Here is a 25,388-nt window from a genome sequence, read left to right on the forward strand (position 1 = left end):
CATATAAATAAAAAAACAGTATAAAATATATTGAAGAGTAGTATTATAATTAAGTAAATTTTCATTTTTCTATATAACTAGTACTTGGCAACATGTAGATTGTATGGGAATAGATCGGACAAACATACCAGAAGAATATTTATGCGAAATATGCCAACCAAGACAAGTTGATAAAGCTCGAGCAAGAAGTTTGCAACTAGTTAAGCGAAAAGAACAACAAGCGGCATTGCTTTCAAATATGCAGTTTAATGCTACAAATGGAGCCAATAATTTAAACGTAGTAAGTAATTCCTTACAAGATGGACAAAACGTACCACAAGCTGTGCCGCCGGAACATGTGAAATCCGGTAAAAAAGGGAAGCCCAAAAAATCTGAGTTGCTGAAGAAAACAAATGCCAAAAAGGAAAGAGTACAAAAACGTAAAGAAACAAAACGTGTAAATAAACGTAAATCAAAAGCGCATGATTTTAAAACAATTGATAAAAATGCTGATAACTTACGACAATGGATAGAAAATTACGAAGTAGCAGTGACAAATCATTATTCGCCAGAATTAAGAGCTCGTTTGCAAGCAATAGCTAAACAGCCAAGCTTTTTACAAGCTATTAATGCCCATGAAAATAAATGGTTGCGCAACTATTATGGAAAGTTTGACATGGATTCAAAAGGCACTGTGATTCCTCATGCTGGTGGTAAAATTTTAATAAGTAACATGGACATACTACCAAACAGTCCAATTATTGAGCTTCGTGGTAAATATATGTTAACAACCCAATTTAAAACTCAAAATCCGGCTTTAAATATGAATTCCCCACCACCATTATTGATAACAGCTTCGAAGAATAATCGAACACCTGGTCCTTTTATATTTTTTTATCAACTACCAGTGGATAGTGCGAGTTTAGTAGCAGTTTCAGGTGCAAATTCTAGTAGAGGAATAGCTGCGTTGGCTGCTGCAGCCGCTGTTACATCCGCAAATGGTTTGGCGACTGAAATTTGTGTGGATACAAGAACATATGGAAATGAAGCTCGTTTTGTGCGACGCAGCTGTAGACCCAATGCTGAACTGCAATATTCCTTCGAAAAAGGGGCAATACACTTGTTTATCGTATCTCTTTCAAATATAATGTCCAGTACGGAGATAACAATTCGACATGAACCGCATGATTTGTTGGCTCTGGAGAACAAAAATTCAAGTCAAAATTTATATATTGCACCAACAAGTACAATTTGTGCATGTGGATTGACAAAGGATTGCGCTTTTGGTCAACTTCCACAATTACCTACTTTGTTATCTGAGCCAAGTCCAACATCAGCCAAGAAAAAATCAAAAAAGAATTTGCTAAATGGAACACTTTCATCAAAAACAAGAGCTGGTGTAAAAAAAGGTAAAAAAATACATAATGTGAGTGCATCTAGGGCTAGATCAATTTCATCAAGTGGTGAAAGTCAAAACGAAATATTAAGTCCTAACTCATCATCAAACAATATCAATACTACTGTGATAACAACAAATCCAAATAACTCTGAAGGCTTAACAATGATTGCTAATAACAACATCAATAAATCGACTGAGGAATCTTTAAGGTACATACAAGAATCTTTAGTGTATTCAGCTCCAGTAAATACTTCACCCGCTCAAATATTATCTTCTGGTGCAACTGCAATTTCGCAATCGCAAATTATACAGCAAACTATAATGTCACCAAATACATCACTACAAACACCTGTGAGTCCTCAACAACTTCCACCTCAATTACAAGGGATTCCAACAATTATTCAACCAATTTTACAGCAAAAAACTCAACAACACATGTCGCCACTTTCATTAGCTTCCCCTCAACAAACTCAGCAGATGATTATATCTCAAATTCAACAGCAGGATAAAAACATTCAACCAGTTTCTATAGCTGCATCTCAACAGGTACAACATGTAGTTCAAATTTTACCTTCACCCGGTTTAAGCTCTCCAAATTGTGTATCGCAGCAACCATCAGTTGTACAACTTATAACCCATCCTCAAATTGAAGTACCCGATACGCGACAGTCTATTGAGTCGAATACAAATCAATTTGTAAAAAATGATGATGGGAGTGTCATAAATATAGGTAAAGATCGTCAAGATATACCAGCACAAACAGTTTCAGATGATAAAATAAAACAAATACAAGCTGACCCACCGCAAATGATAGAGTTAAAGTTTCAATATTCGCAGAAATCCCAAAATAATAAAGTTTTAACACCGGAAAACGAAAACCAATCAAAAAATTTAGAGTCTGAAAATAGAACTATTCAAACGCAAAACAGTGTTACGACTGCAGATAAAATTAATAATTCTACAATATCTTTACCGCAAAATACTATTCTAAACAAAATAGTTATGAATAAAGATCAATCAAACAAGAAAATAAATAAGAACATAATGGAAAATACAAACTGTAATTCAGAAAACTCGAATAATATCATTGATAAAAATATGAATAACATTGAAACTCAGGATAACACAAATGATATTCTTTCTGATAAACGAAATGCGGTTAATAAATCTAACACTAATTTCCAAAGCAATATCCATGGCAACACAAGTCCAATTCTCAATAACAACACTTCATGCATCAATAATAATAATATTGCTACGGATCAAGTGGACTCTCCTTCAACGAATAACAAACTTTGTAATACATCGGATACTTCAACACCAACGAAAGTTTCCCCACAAAAAGGTCACGTTAGAAAATTTTCAAAGTCACGAACAACTTCAGCTTCTGAGGATAATGTCACACCAAATATATCTGTCGATCAAACTAATTCTTCATCATCCACAGAACCTAATAAACGGGAAAGCCGAAAATTGACTAGAGAGGAGCGAAAAATGGAAGCTATTGTGAGAGCTATTGAAAAAATGGAAAAGAACCAACAACGTAAAAATGAACTAAAAAATGCAAAGACTATTAAACGTCGTAACAGTAGTTCGCCACAATCTCCAAAACGCGCAAAAACCTGCTCACAAAGTGAAGACGGTGGCGAAGATGATAAGAATGCATCAACACCAATTGCAAAAACTGTAAATAAAAAACCTTCAATACGCAAGAAGAAACGTAAAGGTAACTTTATGATTTAAAATATTAAATTTTGAGTTTTAAGTTGTTTACTTTCTTATAATCTATTTGTTGTATAATTTTTAATTTGATTTTTGTTATTCAGGAAATCGGTCATATGCTATGCACGCAGCCACTCAGAGGAAACGAAGAAGAAGTCGTTTAAATAGTAATGAATCTGATGGGAATACTTCAGACGACTCTCCCTCAGTTAAATCTCCTTCGATAACGTCTAGACAGACACTATCAAATATGAATAACTGTAATGAACAAAATTCTGAAGTATTTTCAGCGCCACATCCACAATATCAGCAGCACAATATGCTACAAAATGATCAACAAAATCAAATGACTTTGATGACTGATTTAATACAGAGTCAATCTCAAATGCAGCAAAATAAATTGCAAACATTAGAAACTAATTCTTCAAACCAAGACGCTGGATTATTATTGGCATTTGCCAATATTGAAAAAACTAGTGAAGAACCAGGTTTGAAATCTTCTCCTAAAAGACAATCAAGAAACAGCACGGATTTGAAATCTCCGCAAACACCTACTCCAGCAATAAGTTCCGCCTGTTTATTAATAGAATCTGCTCTTGGACCTTTAGAAGGCCTACATAACGACGAAAGTAGCGACAGCTTTAAGATTCCATCCAAAACAGCAAAAACAAAAAAATCATTAATGAGTGAATGGTTAAACCAGTCTAGTGACGATCAAGAAATACAATTATCAGAAAATAAATCACATAGTGAAGCTAATTGCATTATTCGAAACTCGCATGTGGGAGGAAATACTTCAGTTATTCACTTCCCTCAAAATTCACCTAAAGGATTTGAAACTTTGGTACAAGCTGCAATGGTTGATTACAAGCCTCCAATAGCAGTTAATAGTTTGTCTTTTATACCACCTCCATCAAACCTTTTACAACAGCAACAAATGCAAATTGTGAATCAACCAATATTAGCATCTAACGGTGAAATGAAATGTGAAGATATTCCGGAAAATTTATGTCTTGCAGCGAAAAAGGTTGAAGAGTTTATCATACAAAATGATTACTCATCCTCTCAAGGAATAGAGTATTTACCAAATTCATCGAATATTCAGTTAATTAGAGACACAGATTCTCCTTCAAGTATTGCAAGTTTTCCACCTGAAAACCAACCATTATTAAATACTTGTAGCAATAGCGCTGCTAAGAAAAGATGGCTACGACAAGCTATTTCAGAGGAAACGGATGAGCACCAAAATTTACTAACATCTGGATCTAATTCACCAACATCTCAACAAGTTCCAAATGGTTTTACAACTCCTTTAAAAAAGAGGCGTCTTGTTGTCGTAAAAAATGAACAAAGCACAACATATACGGAGGAAATGGTTTGTGGGAATGGTACAAGTGAAGATATTAATTTGTCTAAAACTGGAAGTGATTCTAGTCTTAGCAATGATGAGTATAAAACAATTAAAGCAGAGGCATCCGAACACGGGGAGTTTAAAGAAGAACTGCAAAGCGAAATTAAAGGGAACGAAGACACAGAAGAAGAAATAAAAAATGAGCTGAAAGCAATTGATTCTAATTCAGTTGATAACGATGTTGATATTGTGGGCTTTTCATCGCCAAGCAGAAAATTGAACATTGAAGAGAACTACAATTTAATAAAAATTGAGCCAGAAGATACAAATAAAGACATAAAAATTGATATAGAAAAAGAAGAAACTTTGCCATCGCCAACAGCAAATAATGATAGCAAAATTGAATTAAAGCTCGAACCCAAATCCGAAAACAATATTTCTGTAGATGTAACTGATAATGAAAATAAATGTGATATAAAAACAAAAATTCAAGAGGAAGAAAGTAGTTTTAAAAAAGAACACTCATTTGAGAATTTGCTACAAAATAAATTATTAAAAAATCCGAAAGAAGAAACTCAAATCAATGATTCTCCAAAGTTTAACTTAAATAGAAAGCAAACGAAAAACTCTTCAAGAGTAAATTGTAAACCCAGTAAAAAACCAAATACTCCAGTGACAAATGAAAATAAAGATATTCCATCGCCTGAACTAGAAAAAAATTCAAATTTAACTATAATTTCAGGTAACAATAATGCAAAAAATGTAAATGAACCTTTGCAATTAGACGAGTTAGCTGATATACAAAAAACTTTGCATTCTTTTCATACTGAAAACATAATGTTACTACAATCGCGTAACAAAAAAACTAAGAAAATTGATTTAGAGGGTTCGACAAAGGAAAAACACAATTTTAAAAAGGAAAAGATCTCAACGAAATCGGATCTAAAATCATCGAAAAGAGAAAAATCATCGAAAAAAGATAAAAATAATAAAAAACGTGATAAGGAAGATACTTATAACAAACCTAACAAACATGATGCAAGCTCAAATAAAGAAAAGTTAGAGTATGATAATTCAAATAATATTGAACACAAAATTCCATCAAATGAAGATATTTCAGGATCAAAATTCATTGGAAGTGAAGAAAATTTAAATAAAACTTCATCTATACCTACTTCGAAATATGTTACAACAATACAAGATCAAACTGTTCTTACACCAAGTGTGCAGAATCCTTTAAAAGTAAATTCAAATGTTTTGCAACATTTATCAAAACCGGAAATGATGCAAACTAGTTATTTAAATATTCAAAATGTCCCATCTTGTGTGGTGTCAAATAGTACTGAATATGGAACGCAGTCAGCACTATCTCAGTACAGTTTTAGTTCAAGCACTCCACAACAGCAAATAAATCCTTTAGGATCAAACTTAACTCAGACTAATTCTAGTACTCAAATAAATTCACAATCTGGTCTTAATATTCCATATTATAATACGATATATGGAAAATTATTAGATCCGGCGAAAACAACAATGGCACCAGTTTCGACAGTTTTAGTACCTGTTGGGAATCAATATCAAAATTCACCTACTGTATCACAGTCAACAAATATGTTGCTCTCAGACTATAAAAGTTATAGTACATTAGGAGCTTATGTAACATCATCTACGTCATTTTTAGGTACTTCAAGTATTGTTACATCCGTTGCACTTAACATGGGTAGTGTAATTACATCAAATAATAACAATAATACGGGAAAAAGTGCTAATACTAATTCATCATTGTTGGATATTGGGGTTTCAAAAATAATCACTAAAACAGCTAGCCATGATCCACGTTTAAATCCACAATTGACTATTCCAGAACCAACACCTGTTCCAAAGAGAAAAGTAAGATCTCTAATACAAATAGAAAATTTACGAGTATTTATTAAATTTTTCTTTATTTTCTTTTTTTAAGCTTTCAATAAATGAATACCGAAAACGTAAACAACAATCTACAGAAACGACAACAAATAGTATCGATAACAGTGACTCAAATTCTTCTAATATGGGCGGGAAAAAAACTGAAAGTTTTGATGATCAAGTTTCCGATCCAACTAAAGGTATAGTAATTTAAATAAAAAAAAAAATCATTCAAATTTATTATTTGCATATTTGCTTACATATACTTATATTACTATATTTTACAATATTTTGAGCTGTTCCAAAATTTATGTGTACAATTTTTACTTTTAATTCTTTTGAATGAAGTATACGATAAGAATTTTAAGAAGCATTGAGAATAATGAAATTTATTTTGAATTTATTATTACATTCTTATACAATTTTAGGGTTAATTTCGAAAATTCAAAGATATTGTAAATTTTAGGTGGTCTTAAACTTTCTAATAAGTCTATGCATATAAATATATATATATATGGTCATGTTATATGCATCTACTTAGACTATATGTATTTTTCATATGAATTCGTATACTACATTCATTCTTTAATTAGTTTAGAAACTAATGTTAGATGTTTAAGTTGATTTAATCAAACATGTAATGAAAACTTTTATATGTACCTCAAAAGAATTGCATTATGTTTTAAATTGTATTTAATTTAATAGACATATTTTCATTTTCATATAATTTTGTACGTTTTTCATAAATTTTTGTGTCTAACTTATTTCATTATTTTTATTTTTTTTTTTCATTTTCTTGAATTTTGTGCTGTTTTTTCAAATGTGTGTGCCTGCTTCTTGGGTTAATTCTAAAAAAATAAACAAAAATTCAAATATGTTAATATGAATTGACAAATTTCAATTAAAAAAAAAATCAAAAATGAGTAGTTCAATTTAGTCCTGCTCCAACATTACTTGAAAAACAACAAGAGATTTTATGTGAACGTTTGAAAACTTTGAAACAACAGAAAAATTTAGCCGGTAATGTGACTCCAGCAACACTTTCAACATCAACTTCAATTAATAATAATAACAATATTGTTGTTATTGGAGGAGATGGTGGAGGAAATGATGCTTTTACAAATACTTTAGTTACTACTGCTACGTCCACTACTACTGATTCTGATTTAATTACAAATTCTGTTATTAATCCTATCGATGGTAACGCAAGAACAATATCGACAATGTCATCAACTGATACGTCGTCATTAGTTACTAATAAAAATTTAATTAACAATAATAAAGAAATAAATAAAAAAACAAAATTAGGTAAGAATAATAATTTTAATCTTATTAAACATTTGCTATACGTCTAGTAAATTATAAATAAATTGCTTCTATTTTTGTATTATTATTAATAAAGTATTTAAAAAATATATAAAGTAAACTTAAAAATTTTAATTCAGTTACTGAAGAGCGATTTTAACTCTGTTTGCTTAAAATAAATTAATTTAAATATACTATTTGGGTATAAATTTAGTGAATTAAACAATATGTATTAAAAACTTAGATTTTCCTGCAAAATATTTAAATACTCATCTACACACTATTTAATTTCTTTCTATAATTTTTGTTCAAATTTTTAAAATCTATATATAAAAGAAGGATCAATTGAAATTATTAATTTTTTTTTTTCACATTTTAATTATAGATCATTGTACATCGATAAGATCATCATTTTCTAGTTTTAATGACAGCACAAATGATTCATTATCACCGAGTTCTTCTCCTCCATCATCAGTAACATCAACGCCATCATCACCATCGTCTATTACAGGAGCAAACCAGGATGATAATAATATTAGTGGTGATTTAAAAGATTCATTAAATGTGACAGTTGATAAATTAGAACAGAAAAAATCAAAACTTTTACATCGAAATCGTAAACTGTCAATACAAGATTGTGAAGATGATAATAAAAATAATAATAATAATATTTTAAGTACAAACAAACAAATACTAGAAAATGAAATTGTTGACAGTGCAAAAAGTAATAATGATCACAAAAGTAAAGATTTTATCAATAAAAATAAAATGACTTCTTCAAATTAATCTGGGAATATCCGTACTTTACAAGTTATTAAATAAAATTAGAATAAAAATTTCAAAAGAAATGACTAATTATATTTTGAATAAATAACAAATGAAATTTCAATTTTAGGATTATATAAATTTATGGACTAGAAGAAAGGAAACATTAATATATTTTAACGGAAATTTATAATAGTGTTTTCTTAATAAAAACTATAATGTCATAATTTTGAAAAGTAATAATCTCTATTTTTTATATAATATGATTAGCTTATTAAACGGAAAGAAAGAATTAAAAAAAGAAACTATAAATAATACCATTGTAAATACATTAATATTTAAAGTTTTCTCTATTTTTCTTTAAATACATTTTTTTTCACAATATGTTTAACTAAAATATGATAAACTCTAATTGTATGTTATATAATTTTTTTTATATTTAAGAATAGCGCGCGATTTAAATAATTTGAAATAAATTTGTACAGTAATTCGTCAAAAAATTTGAAAAGTTTAAGCACAAATAATAATGATTGCTATTTATTTCAATATTTTTAATCGTAAAAGTAAAAATAATTTAAATTTTTAAATGAAAAATGGTACTCCAAGATATCATCAAGCAACACTTGTTTTTTTTTTTAATAAACATACTGTATTTTGTTTTACATTAATTAGACTAGTATTAAATTTTCATGCTTTAATACAAAATTTACAAGTCAAGTTTAATTTTAAAAGTTAATTCATTTCTTTTTTTTTAAATCTGAATTGCTTTTACTTTAATTTCGATGTATAATAAATAACTTTTAGATGTTTAAAATAATTAAAATTATAAAAATTGAAACTATTTTTATGTATCTATATCTTGTATATGAACATATAAATATATAAAATGTATATTGGTATTTAAATTTGAAATAGATATAAAATTTGTGTATGAATTATCATGTAAATATAAAAATAACTTAAAAATACAAAGATTATAGAAATAAATTATTTTATAATTTCATAGTAATATAAAAGACGTTTGATAAAGAAGAATTTGATAAATTTAAGAGCAAGTATAAATTAAAAGAAAAAAAAATGAAATTTTGTTACAATAGTAGTAGTTAATATTAATTGATTGAAAAAAAAAATAAAAAAAAATTCAAAAATAATTATACATTTTTTTGTTTTTTTTTTTTTTTTTTTTTTTTTTGGGTTAGTATAGTTATAATAATTTATTAGGTCTACGTAGTTAATAAGGTCCTGTTTATTTTTTTTTATTATCTTGAAATAATGAAAATATTGCTTAAATATAATATGCATTATATTTTTTGGTATTTCCTAAATATTATTTAATATAAAATAATCTAATGAGAAAAAAATAAAATGATATATTTTGAAGAAAAAATTGAATTTTGAATTTTCTTTTAAAAAAAGTGTAATAGAAAATTTGCAAGTCATTGATAATGATTTGAAATTAATACAAGTTGTGTATGCGCTCTACGCCCTAAATTTAAAATTTTCCAAATGAATTCTTAATTTTTTATTCATAATTCTGATATATTTTTACGAAAATTTGTAAGTAAAACGTAATAAAAACTTCGTAATGTTGGAAATATTTAAAAAAAAAATCAACTACATTATACCCAATGGACTCATAGGAATCCATCATTATAGACAAACAAAATTTACATTTTAATAATAATTACTTTAGTACCAATAATTTAAATAATCTGAAATAAAATCTATGAAAAAATATATCAATTTTTAAACCATAGAAATTTTTGAATTCTGAAGTGCCCCATTATGAGTACAAGATTTGTTATAACAAACCATTAGATGAGGACTTACCATTAGAATATTTAACTTAATAAAATTTGTGAGTCAATCTAAAAATTATATTTCCACATTGTTCCAAAATTGTATGAATAAATTTAACGTATTTGGCTGATAAAATAAAATTATGCAATATAATAATGTTATATTTAAAATATTTAATATATTTGCGCATATTTTTTAATTTTTTAATTTTCGTTAGTATAACTGGTTAATAAATAAACTAACTAAATAATAAACTAACTTGAGAATTTGAACATTTAAAAATTTTACACTTATATTATTTAAAATTAGTGAATTATTTAAATTCAATAAAGTTTAATAAAATGTTTTTTTAAAGTAAATTTTGTTTAAAATTAATAAATAAATTTATTAATTTACATAATCCATTTACAATTTCTTCTAATATTGCTTATATATTTTTTATTCCTTTTTTTGAGTAACAATTTCATATCTAATTTAAAATGATTGTATAAGTATGTTATAATATTAAATTACACTGTTAAAAAAATTGTATATAAATCGAATTATAATAATTGGGAACTCTTTGACACCACGAAAAAAAAAAAAAAACAAAAAACTAATAAAGTAAGTAAAAATAGAAAAAAACTTAATTAAAATTAATTTGTTAATTTTAATTTGTAGATAATACTTATATAACAGAAATAAACTATGTATAAAAATAGTGTAAATGTAATTAGAAAATAATTTAGTTACGTATTTATTATAAATAATAGATTTATTTTGTGTTTCTGGAGTTCGGACTCTTATTTTAGAGACAATTTTAAATTAGTGGTAGCTGCAATTAAGTATAGTGTAATACATTATGTATGTCATTAATGTTAAAATTAATTTTAAAATAGTTTTTAATAAACAATATGAAATTTGAGTGATTCAACGATGTAATTATGTAATAAAGTAAGATAACATCATCACCGATTTAATTTTTTTTAATATTTTATTTATAGAGGAGAAAAAAAATTGATTTGTTAAAAGGCCTAGGTTTAAACGGACAAGTATTTGTACAGAAAAATTTATGTGTAAATAATTTTATGTTATTAATATTGTTAGAAAATATTTTAATTTTCAATTGCATATAAGTATAGGAATTACATAGTATGCATATATAATTATGTGATATATATATTACATCAAAAATCATTTAATAGCTAATATTAAATGATTATTTGTGTATATACTTTCGTGTGAATATGTATATACATATATATATATATGTATATATAAATCTTATAAAAATTTTGAAATATATTATATAAAAATTGAGTACAAATTTAAAATAAAATATATTATAAAAAAATTAAAAAATTTGAAAAAAAAAAGTAAAATACTATGAATAAAATCCAAATAAGTTGTTAATAACTTTAAAAATAAAAAATCAAACACTATAAAAGAACTACTAAATATAAATTTGTTTTTCTTCATGTATAATTTAATTTTGGAATTTAAAAAAACCGAAACAATAACAAAAATTATTTGTATATAATATTCTTTTATTTTTTATAATTAAATTATATTTTATATTGTTGCGTATATAATAAAGATAAGTATATCTATATATATTATATATATTATTTAATAAATGTATATAATTAAAACTAGTAAATTATTTTTAAGTTAAAAATTAGTAGTGAGTGGTAACACAAAAATATTCAAATCGTAAAAAATAAAAAAAAAAAAACGAATTATTCAATAAAAAAATAAAATTATATTTTTTGAATAAAAAAATTAAACAAAATAAAAGAATTATTCTGTATATATATAGGTATATATGCATAAAAACATAAAAACCAACAATAGTGTTAATTTAAAAAAAAATCAATGAAAGCCTAAACTACATTAAAAATAATATAAAGAATTTTATTTTGATCTTGCAAATGAAGTACAGATATTACACGTCTTTTTATTGTTTTTAAATCTGCATTTACCTTTTCATTTATTCGGAACTTTATTCTAATAAAATGGTTTATTTTATAAATCTATTTTGAAATTTAGTTTCATTTGTAAAAACTTAGGTACTGTTAGATAAACATTTTTTTTAATTAATGAATAATTTTACTATTCTATTTCTAAATAATTTCAAAGTTTCGTATAATTTAAGTGTTTAAATATAAGTTTTCCTAAAAAAAATTAAATGAAAAATAAATTTATCCACCAGAAAATAATTCAAAACTTATTTATTTAAAGAAATTCTATCCTATTTTGAAAAAAAAATAAAACCAATCAATTACAAATAGCAGATACATGAATTAATATTTAAAATTTCGTTGGCCTTAGCTTACATTTTTATTAAATAATTCTTTATAAAATAATTTTAATAAATTCTTTACCCACATTCTCCCTTCGATGCATCATTTGAGATAATGAGATGGTTGAGTTTAAACTTGATTTATTTAATTAAAATTTGAAACATTTTAAATGCATTAAGATGCATTAAGATAAATAATCAAATAACTTTACAAACAATTAAAATTATTAACTTTTTCGTTTTCAAAAATATGGGTCAACCTACTTATGTAATTCAATGTAACGATATATATTATACATACCTTAATTTTGTCAACTTTATATTGAGTGATAATTGTTTTTGATTTAATTAAAAATTAATTTGAACAAAAAACGATATTTGATAATAAGAAATACACGTACATTGGATTACAGTATCGCTTCATACAATTAGAATTTTATAATTTCTAATTTGACTTCATTAGTAAAATTACATTCAGAAGTTCACTTGAATTTTGTGAAATTAAATTATTTTGGAACTGTTGTTGAATCCAAACTACTCTTTTTGTTGAACTTATATAAATTTAAATTAATAGTTTTTAAAAGGCCTATTACTTGGAATTATTGTTGTAAAACTCCTTTAATTTGCTGTAAAACTCCTTTAATTTTCTGTATTAATATATTTGAAACTCTTTACAGAAAATCTCAATATTCTTATCTGATGCGCTGAGGAAGAGAAAACGGGTGCTTGCTAAGTGTAACTTCGCATTTGAATTAAATTTAAATTGAGTTTAAATTTTTTTTTCATTTTCATAACATTTTAGAAACATCATTATCTTAAAATCTTTAACTCATTAAAGTTTTTTTTAACTAGTTTTTCTTATATAAAGCCCAATTAATAATCATTCTTTAATTTTCTTGTAATTTTGATTAATTTGAAAAGATCATAATGTTTTGATTTTGTAACGTAAACTTTAATTAATAATTCTTTTCTAATAAAAAATAAATTAAAAAATAAATAAAAAAAAAATAGTAAAACGAAAACTACGATTTTATATTTTTAATGTTTTTAATCATGTTTTACGATTTTTTTTTATAAAATATTTAAATACAAAAGAACAAAAAAAAATTCAAGCATTTAATGTTTACTTTTGAAGTTTTAATCTTATAAATAATTTAATAATAATTTTAAAATAAATAAAGAAAACTCTAAAATAAAAGGAAAACCATAATAAACCATGCAAAAGTATTTTATAAATTTTGTAAATAATTAATGAAGAATATAAAATAACAAAATTATAATAACACTAGAAAATATAAAAAATATTTTTTTTTATAATTTTAAATTGTATAGAATCAAAATGAAAAAAAAACTCATTTTTGAATATAAAATTTTATTATTCTTCACTTTTCGGATTAAGAAAAAAGAAGGTCGGTCCCCGCAAACCTTTAAAAATTCAAAAATTGAATGTGGTGTTTCTATCAAAACCCAAAAAAGAAGAGATAAATCATAGCTATAAATGTAAGAATATAAAAAAAAATTAGTTAATAAGATGAATAAATTGTAATAAATACTAAATATGTATATATACATATGTTTATATAATTATATGGATAGTTCGCATAATTTAAAAAAAAAAAGGAAAAATAGAAAAAAAAACTTATGTTTATTAAAAAGAAAAAAAAAAATAAATAAATTTAATTACAAAAAAATGCATAATTTTTTTTACTTATTTAAGAAAATTATATTATTATATTCTTGGATAAGCCTTATTCTACTAGACGCGTAGCACATAAACATGAGTCACTTGACAGATTTGCAATTCTACTAAATGTGCATTTCACTGTTATTTGTTACAAATAGCGTCCCGAAACGAAAGTATGTAAGGAAATGGAGAAAATATACTTAAATATATTTTGATCGAGTTAATGTAAAATCCATTTTTTCATGTTCTTCATTACTTTCGCCCAAAAAACAAAAAAAGTTCGAAGATATCCTTTTTTCTCTAACTTATTATTTGTTATTCGACGTGGCAAAAAAAAAATCGGAAAGTCACCAACATGACGTGTTTTGTGTAAGAAGGCTACTTAACGATATAAACATACACATACAATATATTAAAATAATTAATATTATATGTGTACATATGTATACAGGTAATTTGTTTTTTAAAACTTAAATTATTTTATTTAAATAATCTTTATGATTATATAATTTTTAATTTGTACAATATTTTCATTATAATTAGTACATTTTTTCTTTTAACTCTCATATTAATAAAAGATTCATATTATTTTATAATTATAATTATGTATATATTTCAAATTTTTTGTTATAGTACGTTTTTTCAATTTTAGATGTTTTTTCTTTAATTTTTGTTTTAATTAAAAAAATACAAAATTTGTTTTAGTATTGTAACGTACATACAAATATTTGTAAATATAATAAATATACAATAATCAATAATAAATATAATAATACATATTACGTATTTTGATTACAAAAATTAATTTATAAAATAATATTAAATACAAAAAATTTTAATTAATTTTTTTTTTGTATTGTTGAACCAAATATATTGCAGATAAGTATGTAGTACGAGATACTAAAATTAAAAAAATCTATATATGTTTGTAAGTACTTATTCCTAATTACTTTCGAATTCAGTAAATTAAAATTTTAAAAAAATTTTCAATAAATTTTTTTTTATTAGGATTTAATTGCTAGTTATCTTTCGCCTTGTGTAATTTAGGTTGATTTGATCCTCTCAGGTTGTTGCAATATAACGAATGGCTATTATTTATGGGCTTGCTCTAATCACTGATATAGTTTTTATTCACCAATTTGTTTCGCTTTTTCGTGAAAACAGGTGTTAGGAAAAATTCGATTAGTTTGAGGCATTAAGAACTTTTCATATTCGTCATCATAATACGGATTATGGTAGAAATTAGCCGATGACTAAGGTGTTGCGTGCCGCTGATTCGAATTCAGGTTGCTTTATTCTTGTTGTTAGTCAAGTATGAATTAATTTTTTTTACCTATGCGTTTTTACCAGAAAATAAGTTAAATTATAATATTATGTAATTATATATTTGTTTGCAACGATTATTTTTTTTATATTTTTTTTTATACAATTTTTTCATTATCACACTATACAATTTTTTGTGTTAATAATTGAATCTATTGGTAATAACTTTTATTTACAATGAAGTAGAGTAAGAAGTAAATATCAAGACGAACTACACCAATTTTTTTTCTATTTGAATAACAAAATTTTTTTTACTTTTTTAAATTTTTAATTGATTTAGAAAGAAAACTATAAATTAAAAGTGCACTTAGTAAGTCATTGACAAAAAATATTTGAACAAAATAACAATAAAAAAATAAATTTAAAAATACGAGTATGCAAGCAGTTCGTCTCGACGGAGCGTTTAAAATGCGTGTTTATTTCATTATTTCAGTTAAATCCAGAAATTATTCATTTCAGTTTGAGGTTCCTTTATGTTATTCCTATTATTTAAATGTGAATTAAAATACGTAAAATCAGGAACCTTTTGAAACATGAAAATTCAAGGTTAACCTTATTTTTAAGCAAGGTATTATGTCGTATCATCTTTTTCAAATTTCTGTACTGAAATATAGAAAAAGCAGTAAATGAAGTTAAAATTGGATTTTATTATTTTGTATTATCGTCACCTTATGAAAGCTACACACCTATTAAAATCATGGGAACTCCTGTTTAGTACTAAAATTATAATAATATTTAATATTTGGAATATACTTCTAAAATCATCGAAATCCTTTTTTGCTTTACTCCTAATTTGAATTACGTTCAATAAAAAATAATATCAAAATAAGAATTAATCAAAATATTTAAAAAAAATATATTAATTTAAATTATGTTCATTCCTTAATGTACATAATTTATACATTCATGTGAACAAATTGCTCTTTAAATATTCAATGAATAAAATAATTTTCAATAAGTTTTTTTAACATTTATTTTTATTAAAACTAAAGTTATATGATAATATTAAATATTATAATAAAAATAAAATCACATTTAAATTAAAATAAAAAAGGAAAAATGTCGTGAATTTTAAATACCATCAAATTTGAACTAATTCACATAGCATCGAAATGGAATCGATTTGCTTCCATTAATTTTTCTTTCTTGTCTTCACGTTTTTCTTTGATATATAATCCTAATATAATGATCATAATCACTAAGCAAGTGCCACCTAAGGCTACAACACTCATTAAAATTAATTTGCTTGGTGTAACAAATAACTGCGCTTTCCATTGACCAGGATCTCGTATTGGTCTTGGAATAACAATCATTTGTGAATTAGGAATTAGCTGTGTCCAAGTTCGGGAATTATTATTTAATCCTACAGTTAATGAATCAACGAAATTTGGTGTTCTTCCTAAACCGAATATAGTATATGGAAGTTGAAGAGCAAAATATGCTGATTGAGGTAATTGAGAGCTTGCACCGTGCTGATTATCACCTTCTTGAGTAATAGTGTAATATTCTATTCTAGGACCTGGTAGATTAGTACCATATGTTCGTTTTTTCCTTCCTAAAGGTGTGATAGCTGTAGAATTATTTTTGTTCATTAACCCGGTGAGAACTATAACTTTAACGAAATTGGCATCATAGTCCAACGTATTTCTAAATGCTAAGGGTCGGTATGTGTGTCCTTTCTTTTCAATCAAAATAACATCTAAGACGCCATCCTGGTAAAAATCGTAAAATGTTCCAGCAATGGTATTATTTCCTAAAGGTATTGCATACCATTGTATTTCAAAAGTCCTTTTTAAAGGTTTGTTGCAGACCTATTTTTTTGGAGGAAATAAATATATCGTCAGATGTGAAAAAAGAATTTTCTTTTAAACTAACCTTGCAATGAACATTTTCTAGTAAAAATGTTTGAAATCTTTTTTCATTTGATAATGTCTGTAAAGTAACTAGCAGGTCAGGATAACCGTCCATATTAAAATCTCCACTTCTCGCAGTAATAACTTTTGAATAAGGATTATCGTCGCTTCTTGGAATAAATCCCCAAATATTTCCTTGTGTATCTTTAAAGTTCACATGTAAATCCCAGAAGTGGTCATTTTCATACACTAATATAGTAGAATTTTTACACATTTTATCAAAACATACAGGTAGTACCAAGTTTTGGTCTCCTTTTAGTTCCATATCCAAAAACAGTGACTGCCCTAAAATATAATCATCATTTCCAACAAGTTTCAACTCAATCTTTTTATGGTAGTCAAAATCTTCCAATTCATTGGTGCGTCCTGTCCATATTTCAAAATGATCTACAGTTTGTACAAACAGATCAGCCATATAATCCTTATTTAGGTCTAAGAACGCATTTGCATGTGGAATTTGAAGTCTAGCTAATGAAGGGGTTCTATTTGTTAAACTAGAATTTTTGAAATTCTTGGTATTGGGATCTGTTTGAATGATCATTTGTGGTTTTTGTCTATCATCCGAAAACACCCAGAAACAGCGTTCACCTTTGTCATTTTCTCCGTACAAATCTAATATCATATCTCCATTGAAATCTATTACCAATGGTTCTCCTATGGTATTTAACAAAATTTCTGAAGTGCAGTTTAGGTGATCAGTTCCACCCCAATTCACCAAAACATCGAGGGAATCTTTTCTTGCCGACTTAAGCGTGACCATTACATCCATCAAAGCATCACCATCGAAATCTCCCGGTATTACACTGGTTATTTCACGGTTTTCAAATGTACAATTATAACCAGCTCTCAGGAGTGGTTCTGTATCATGGCCTTGAATTTTTTGAATTTTTTTTAATATTTAATAAATTGACAATAATTTTGGAATATTTTCTTACCTAGCAATATTTCCACAGTTTTGGCATTGTTTTTCAAAATGAATACATCAGTAAGTCTGAAATTGCAAATTACATATATTTTTGTCTGAGGTTTGCCTTTCAAAATCATGTTTACTTACTCATCAGAATTAAAATCCCCAAAAGCAGCTATTATACCTTCTATACTTTTTCCAAAGACTTGATTTGTGATGTCGTTACAAATACAATAAGGAAGTAAAATAGCAAAGGAAAGAATTAATGAAAACATTTTCAATGTTAAAAATTATCTGCTGCTAAACCAAATCAACACAGTCTCATGTTTGCATCAACGCCTAATTTCTTGTTTTGTTGTTTCTTTGTTTTCACACTTGATTTGAATATCTCTTTTCAAATTAATACTTTTCAAATCAAAAAGAATCATAAAATAAATGTAGCTTTCAATAAAATATTAATTTTCCTTTTTAAAATTTTGTGACTAATATTCAAGAAAAGTTGTCATTTCACATTTGACAAAATGTCAACTGTCAACTAAAGAATATGTCAGTTTCAAAGAATTTTAATATGTCATCTATCAAAAAAAATCTTGCAAGCTTTCAAATATTATGTTAAATATAAAAAATCGACTCACGCGAAGAAGAATTTTTTGACACTATATAAAAATTTTTTTTATTTATAATTATTCCCTATTTTAAACCTTTAGTCTTCTGTAAATTATAAATTCAATTGTTTTTAAAGAACTATCGTCAAAGTAAATCTATCGTCAAAGTTTGTTTTGATTTGATAAAAATTTTAGAGAAATTAAATGATCTCAATAAATAAGAGAAGGAATTTTTAAATAATTATTACTTTCTTTGATGCTTCTTCAGAACTATAACAGTAACATAATCATAAATTATTTATAAATTAAATATAAACTTAATTAGATATATAGTCATAATGTTAATAATGTTAAAGCCATTTAATTTAATTATAAAATATTGCATAAAAAATATTGCAAATCAGCCCTGAATATATCTAGCTAACAAACTAGCTTTAATTATTCGTGTGAATGACAGTTATGACATTGATGACGTTTGGTAAAATGGAATTATGAAGTAAAAGCAACAACAAAAACAATTATTGATGATTTCGATAGTTTATTTGACATGACACATCTTTTATTCGAGTGTACTTTATTAAAATAAGAAAAAATTAAATAATATATTTACGGTTGTAGTTAAGAATAATAAATATGTTATCGTCTAAAGGCGAAAATCAATACGACAACATTAAGATTCTTGCAGACACATTAAAAAATGATTTTAAATCTTTGGCCTATGAAACCAGAAAAAAGTATCCGAACATTAAAGAATCCTGCGAAGAAGCAATTGTTAAGCTAAATAATTCTGTTTATGACCAACAATCATCCATATATTATATGGTTAATCAAATATTGTACCCCTTAATACAAGGATGTGAAACTAAAGATATAAAAATTGTAAGATTTTGTTTGGGAATGATGCAAAGATTAATAACCCAACAAGTAGTTGACCAAAAAGGTGCTTTATATATAACAGATGCTCTATGGATGTTAATGGAAAATAATGTTGAGGAAGTAAAATTAATTCAAACAGTTACGTTACTTTTAACTACAAACTCTGTGGTTCACGGTGAAACTCTTGCGAAATCTATGGTTTTGTGTTTCCGATTATATTATTCAAAGAATCCTACAGTATCAAATATATCGGGTGCCACAATAAGACAATTGGTGTCTTTAGTATTTGAAAGAACATCCCAAGCAATAAAAAATTTGCCTAAACAAAACATTGAAAACACCCAATCCACTGAAAATAAAGGGGAAGAAAATGAGGTTGAAAATTGTACTGCAGATGCATTTTTGTTATTTCAAGATTTAATTAAGTTAATAAATTCTGATCAACCTGTATGGCTTTTTGGCATAAAAGAAATTTCAACAACATTTGGTCTTGAATTAGTCGAAATCATATTAAACAACTACAGTAATATTTTTTTTGAAATACCAAAATTTACAATTTTGTTAAAAGAACAAGTTTGTGCTCTTATTATAAAATTATTTTCCCCAAATATAAAACATCGAGCTACTAGTGCTATGTATAATACTACAATTGCAGCTGATAAACCGCACTTTGCTTTGAGCGTTAGATTATTGAGAGCAGTTTCAATATTGGTTCAGAAATTTCATTCCATTTTAGTAACAGAATGTGAAATATTTCTCTCGTTAATAGTTAAGTTTTTGGACTTAGACAAACCAAATTGGCAAAGAGCGTTAGCTCTAGAAGTTGAACATCAAATGATTGTTCAGCCAAAATTAATTACATGTTTCTGTAGATCTTATGATATGAAAGATCATGCAACTAATATTCTAGAAGATATGGTTACGTCTTTTAGCATATTTATAAGAGATCTCTTAAAAAATTTTATACAAACAGCTTTTAACAACCAACAAACAAGTTCACAAAATTCAATTTCATCTACTACAAATCTGTCTAATCAATGCGGATTTTCTGTTAGTGGAATTTGGATACCTCTCTTGTTTCCTTATTCACCAGGAAAGTGCAAAGCAACTTATTTAGAAATGTTAGATAAAATTGAGCCGCCATCTGTAGCAGAAGGTTATGGAATAACATTAACATATGCAGCTGTTCTCGATATTGTGAGATCAATACGTTTAATTATAGATAACAATAGTAGCAGTTCGGACAAGAAATCTAAAAGTGATCTTAATAGCGACCTCGAGCTTAATTGTCAGCTAATCAAATCTACTTGGACTGGGTTATTGTCAGCTTTTATTTGTCTCTTAGATGCTGCAGCTGATGAATCGACAATTTCCCGAATATTAAATGCTATGCAAGATTATTTAGTACTTTGCGGAGCGTTAGAACTTTTTGATGCTCGAGACGCTTTTATTACAGCAATTTGTAGATCAGCGTTTCCGCCTAGTTATGGCAGCACTATTGTAAACATAATTAATCATGATAATAATAGTACAAATAAATTTAAAAATATGGATATTAATTTACACGGAAATGATAATTTTAATGAAACGGATTTCCGTAATCAACTTCAAAATTCCGTCACGCATTCGCAGTCTGCTCTTTTGGCTGCAAGTGTAACGCAAGGACCAGTTATGTTAAGTGCAAAAAATTTGCAGTGCATGAAAGCGGTTCTAAACCTTGCTAATCATAATGGAAGTATTTTGGGATCATCGTGGCATATAGTTCTCATAACCTTGCAAAATTTGGTTTGTATTTTAGGTTTAAAATTGTCTACCGGTGGAGGTTTACAGATTACAAAACCACCAGCTGAAAGTAATATAGGGATTCAGACAGCAGTAATGGCAGATTTGCCTATAATTTCCCAACTTCTAAGCGAAGTATTCGAGTCAAGTAAGAATTTAGACGACGTCGCTTTGCATCATTTGATAGATGCGCTCTGTAAACTAAGTTGTGAAGCAATGGAGTTGGCTTATTCAAATAGAGAACCGTCCCTATTTGCGGTAGCAAAATTATTAGAAATAGGGCTTGCCAATATGTTTAGAATTGAGACTATATGGAGATCTTTAACAAACCATTTATTGGAAGTATGTCAGCATAGACACATTAGAATGAGGGAATGGGGCGTAGAAGCTATTACATACTTATTGAAAGTTGCTTTGCAGTACCAATATCAAACTCCTCTTAAAGAAAACATGGTACTGCAAACAATGCTTTTAAGCCCGTTATGCCAACTATCATGCGTACCTCATGGAGATGTCCGTCAACGCCAATTAGAGTGCGTCTTGCAGATTTTGAATTCTTCTGGAGAAATAATATCTTTCGGTTGGCCTGTAATTTTAGAAATTATTGGGGCTGTAAGTGATCATCATGGCGAACCACTAATAAGAACAGCGTTCCAATGTTTGCAACTTGTCATAACAGATTTTTTACCAATAATGCCATGGAGATGTCTTCCTTTGTGCATAAACACTGCATCAAGGTTTGGCTCTCAAACGCAGGAATTGAATATTTCTTTAACAGCTATTGGATTAATGTGGAATATTTCAGATTATTTCAATCAAAATCAGGAAAAGTTAATTCAGGCTGAAGTTGGAGAAATTTATGTCTTACCAGATTTCCCAGGAATCGTTAATATTCCGCAATTTGATAAATTATGGATGTGTTTATATGCCAGAATTGGAGACTTATGTGTTGATTCTAGGCCTGCTGTCCGAAAATCTGCTGGCCAGACTTTATTTTCTACTATTTCTGCACATGGAACTTTACTAAGCTCGCAAACATGGCAAGCTCTTGTTTGGAGTGTGTTGTTTCCTTTACTTGATAAAGTACGAAGTTTATCTAGTACAGCTAGTAATGAAAAAGTGGACACAAGTGGAAATATTTTAATCCATCATTCTAGAAATACAGCTCAAAAGCAATGGGCTGAAACTCATGTTTTAATTTTATCTGGAGTATCACGAGTTTTCAATGCACAAAAAAATCTTTTACAAATGTTGGGGGATTTTTCCCGAGCCTGGTCCTTAATGTTAGAATTTATTCAAAATGCAGCTTTAAACAGAATTGATGAGGTATCATTAGCAGCATTAAAATCCTTTCAAGAAATAATGTTTTATACTTGTGATAAAAGAGGCAGTAATAAGATTGAAATAAAAAGCGAACTGGATGCAAAAATATGGAATGAGTCTTGGAAAACTTGGTTAAATATCGGAACAGAATGCGTACAATACGTAGAACATAATGCAAATTCTAATGAATTTTATATACCAAATCAAGCTTTTTTGACAGCATTAATTCAAATTTTTCCAGCTATTTTCCAAAATATCCGAACCCGGTTCTCTTTTGATGATTTTAATAACCTCAGTAACGTGCTTACAAATGTCATAGAGATACCATATCAAAGTGATTCTGTACCGTATATAATGACCACTTTATCTGAATCTGCTTTAACTCCGTTACACGATGCAGTCCTGGATTCCATTGATTTGATTCAAAAGGAAGCAACTAATGATGGTTCAAAAATTCGTTATTTAATACCATCTCTCTTCAAACAGCTATTATCATTTAGCAAATTATCCTGTATTCAACCAACACAATTGGAAAATAAATTAAGAAATGATCATTCTGGGTATGCAAATTTTCCAAGCGTTGAAACAACATGTGTAAACTATATTCCTTTTGGAGAAAAAGCTTTCACATTAGCTGTAAAATTATACAAAAAAACTGCAACTGATGAAGATGTTATTAAAGAACATATTTTAGAGAATATTATTCAAGCATTGAAAATTCCACTCGCCCTAAAATATAACTGTTTGTCATCAAGTACGTGGAAGTTAGCTATTTCAAGTTTATTTGAAGTATTGCAAACTGGTTTAAAGGTAGCACGAACTCGTCCAAATGATTTTACTGAAATGTGGAATGTTTTAGCCGAAACATTTGACAAATTTTTATTTCCAACAAGTGTTTGCACAATAGAAGATCGGGGACTAGAAGAAATTGTTTTGGATGAAACCATAGATTGCCAAGTCATCGAATTAATACGAGAAGAGATTTTACCATATTCTCATGAAATACCCCATCAATTTATAATAAAAATTGTCGTAATTTTAAATAAAGGTTCTATACATTCCGCCGCTGAGACTTCATTATGCTGCGAATCTGATTGGAAGTTAAGAGAATTATTTGCAAAAACTTGTTTCGAAACACTATTGCAATTCTCATTATTGATTGATTCTAGTAATAATAATAATTTTAATGAAAACATCAATGGCAATACAAATAATAGTAATAATTGTGTTAATGCAAAAGAAGATTTTGCAGGTCGTTTAGCTATAACTGCCCTACTTCATAGATTTCAAGAGGTGTTAAAACGTTACAATGATGATGAGCGTCATAGTGGGAAATGCCCTTTACCGCGTTATAGACTTTCAGAAATTTCATTTGTTTTAAAAGCTATTGAAACATTAATTTCATCAATGAAAAAATCTCCACCAAGTAAAGTAAACAAAACTGCTTGGAATCAGATAATTGCATTATATCCATTCTTAGTTGATTGTACGGTTACAACGTCTCAAGAAGTATCCAGGGCATTAAGAGAAACACTATTACAATATGCAGAGTTATTACACACACCGAAATTGCACGAAAGCACGGCCACAACAACAACATTACCATTATCTGGGGAAAGTGTATCATAACTATATGAGAATGATGGTGCTATATCCAACCGAAGGCTAATTTGATCGTAGAAAAAGGTCTTCACTGTTTTTTTTATTTTACTGTTTTCACTACACATACACTAGAATGCGAATAATTTGTAAACCATAATTTGAACGGTGTTTAAATTTTAAAGGAAGTTGAACTATCCTTTTTTTAGATGCAAGTATTATTAACTAATAAATAAATTTAAAGTAAAATATTGTTCACAATGAAAAAAACAACTTTTAACATAATTTACAGAATAAAATAGATAATCGGTAGAAATTGGTTTTTTATTTATTATTCATAAATATGTTAAGTTTTTATGTAAATTAAAATTGAATTAGGTATTGAAAAATGTTTGAGACCCACAGCTATAAGGAAAACTAAAAATAGGCCAGAGAACTAAATCTGTTTCCATATTGTTTCTTATCTGTTTTTTTGGTATTGTTGCAGAGCTATACTAAATTCAAATATATCTTGAATTATTTTAATAATATCCATTAATACAATGTACAACAGATAAAATTTTTATTAAAAATATATTTATAACTCTTTTGCAATCGTCAACATACATATTGTATATATAAATATTATTGTGCTTTGCAAAAATTTTATATTAAATTAAATAAAAAATGATAAATCAGTTTCCATATGATTTAATTGTTGCATTTTGCACATCTTTATAATGAAAGATTCAAAGATTATAACATTATTTGTATAATATAATCTTGCAATAAATCTTTATTATGCTATCCATTTAAATTAATGAATTATGTACCAAATAATAATTGCTATTCTACAGTTTTTATAATATCAACGTACATAAGTACAGTCA

At 26.8% G+C, this 25,388-nt stretch overlaps 3 protein-coding genes across 6 annotated transcripts in view; 2 read left to right on the top strand and 1 right to left on the bottom strand.

Moving 5' to 3' along the window:
* LOC129609293 (uncharacterized) overlaps positions 1-9,222 on the top strand; it is a 40,103-nt gene extending 30,881 nt beyond the window's left edge. For 3 of the 4 annotated variants that reach the window (XM_055521229.1, XM_055521231.1, XM_055521230.1), the window contains 5 exons: positions 82-3,104; positions 3,205-6,341; positions 6,412-6,556; positions 7,284-7,664; positions 8,047-9,221. In XM_055521229.1, coding sequence (XP_055377204.1) covers positions 82-3,104; positions 3,205-6,341; positions 6,412-6,556; positions 7,284-7,664; positions 8,047-8,447 — 7,087 coding nt within the window. In that variant the 3' untranslated portion in view covers positions 8,448-9,221. Of the gene's footprint in view, positions 1-81; positions 3,105-3,204; positions 6,342-6,411; positions 6,557-7,283; positions 7,665-8,046 lie in introns of all 4 variants that reach the window. The other variant, XM_055521232.1, reaches the window with a different exon arrangement.
* A 7,246-nt stretch (positions 9,223-16,468) lies between these two features.
* On the bottom strand, positions 16,469-18,839 carry LOC129609084 (T-cell immunomodulatory protein). Its single transcript, XM_055520947.1, has 4 exons — positions 18,482-18,839; positions 18,363-18,418; positions 17,390-18,297; positions 16,469-17,325 (listed from the first exon to the last, which is right to left on the bottom strand). Exons 1-4 carry the CDS (start codon positions 18,607-18,609, stop codon positions 16,612-16,614), a joined length of 1,806 nt encoding a protein of 601 aa, XP_055376922.1. The 5' UTR covers positions 18,610-18,839; the 3' UTR covers positions 16,469-16,611.
* Positions 18,840-19,476: 637 nt separating this feature from the next.
* LOC129609113 (protein MON2 homolog) lies at positions 19,477-24,829 on the top strand. Its single transcript, XM_055520992.1, has one exon. It carries the CDS (start codon positions 19,573-19,575, stop codon positions 24,547-24,549), a length of 4,977 nt encoding a protein of 1,658 aa, XP_055376967.1. The 5' UTR covers positions 19,477-19,572; the 3' UTR covers positions 24,550-24,829.
* Positions 24,830-25,388: the final 559 nt, after the last annotated feature.

The sequence above is a fragment of the Condylostylus longicornis genome, unplaced genomic scaffold (genome assembly GCF_029603195.1).
Source record: "Condylostylus longicornis isolate FDR11 unplaced genomic scaffold, ASM2960319v2 ptg000038l, whole genome shotgun sequence".
NCBI classification, from domain to species: Eukaryota; Metazoa; Arthropoda; class Insecta; order Diptera; family Dolichopodidae; genus Condylostylus; species Condylostylus longicornis.

Coding starts and splice junctions, on each gene's coding strand:
- LOC129609084 (XM_055520947.1), bottom strand. CDS start 18,609: ATGTTTTCATTAATTCTTTCCTTTGCTATTTTACTTCCTTATTGTATT. Junction 18,419..18,481: donor GGGGATTTTAATTCTGATGA/GTAAGTAAACAT, acceptor TTGCAATTTCAG/ACTTACTGATGTATTCATTT. Junction 17,326..17,389: donor TAGAAAATGTTCATTGCAAG/GTTAGTTTAAAA, acceptor CCAAAAAAATAG/GTCTGCAACAAACCTTTAAA.
- LOC129609113 (XM_055520992.1), top strand. CDS start 19,573: ATGTTATCGTCTAAAGGCGAAAATCAATACGACAACATTAAGATTCTT.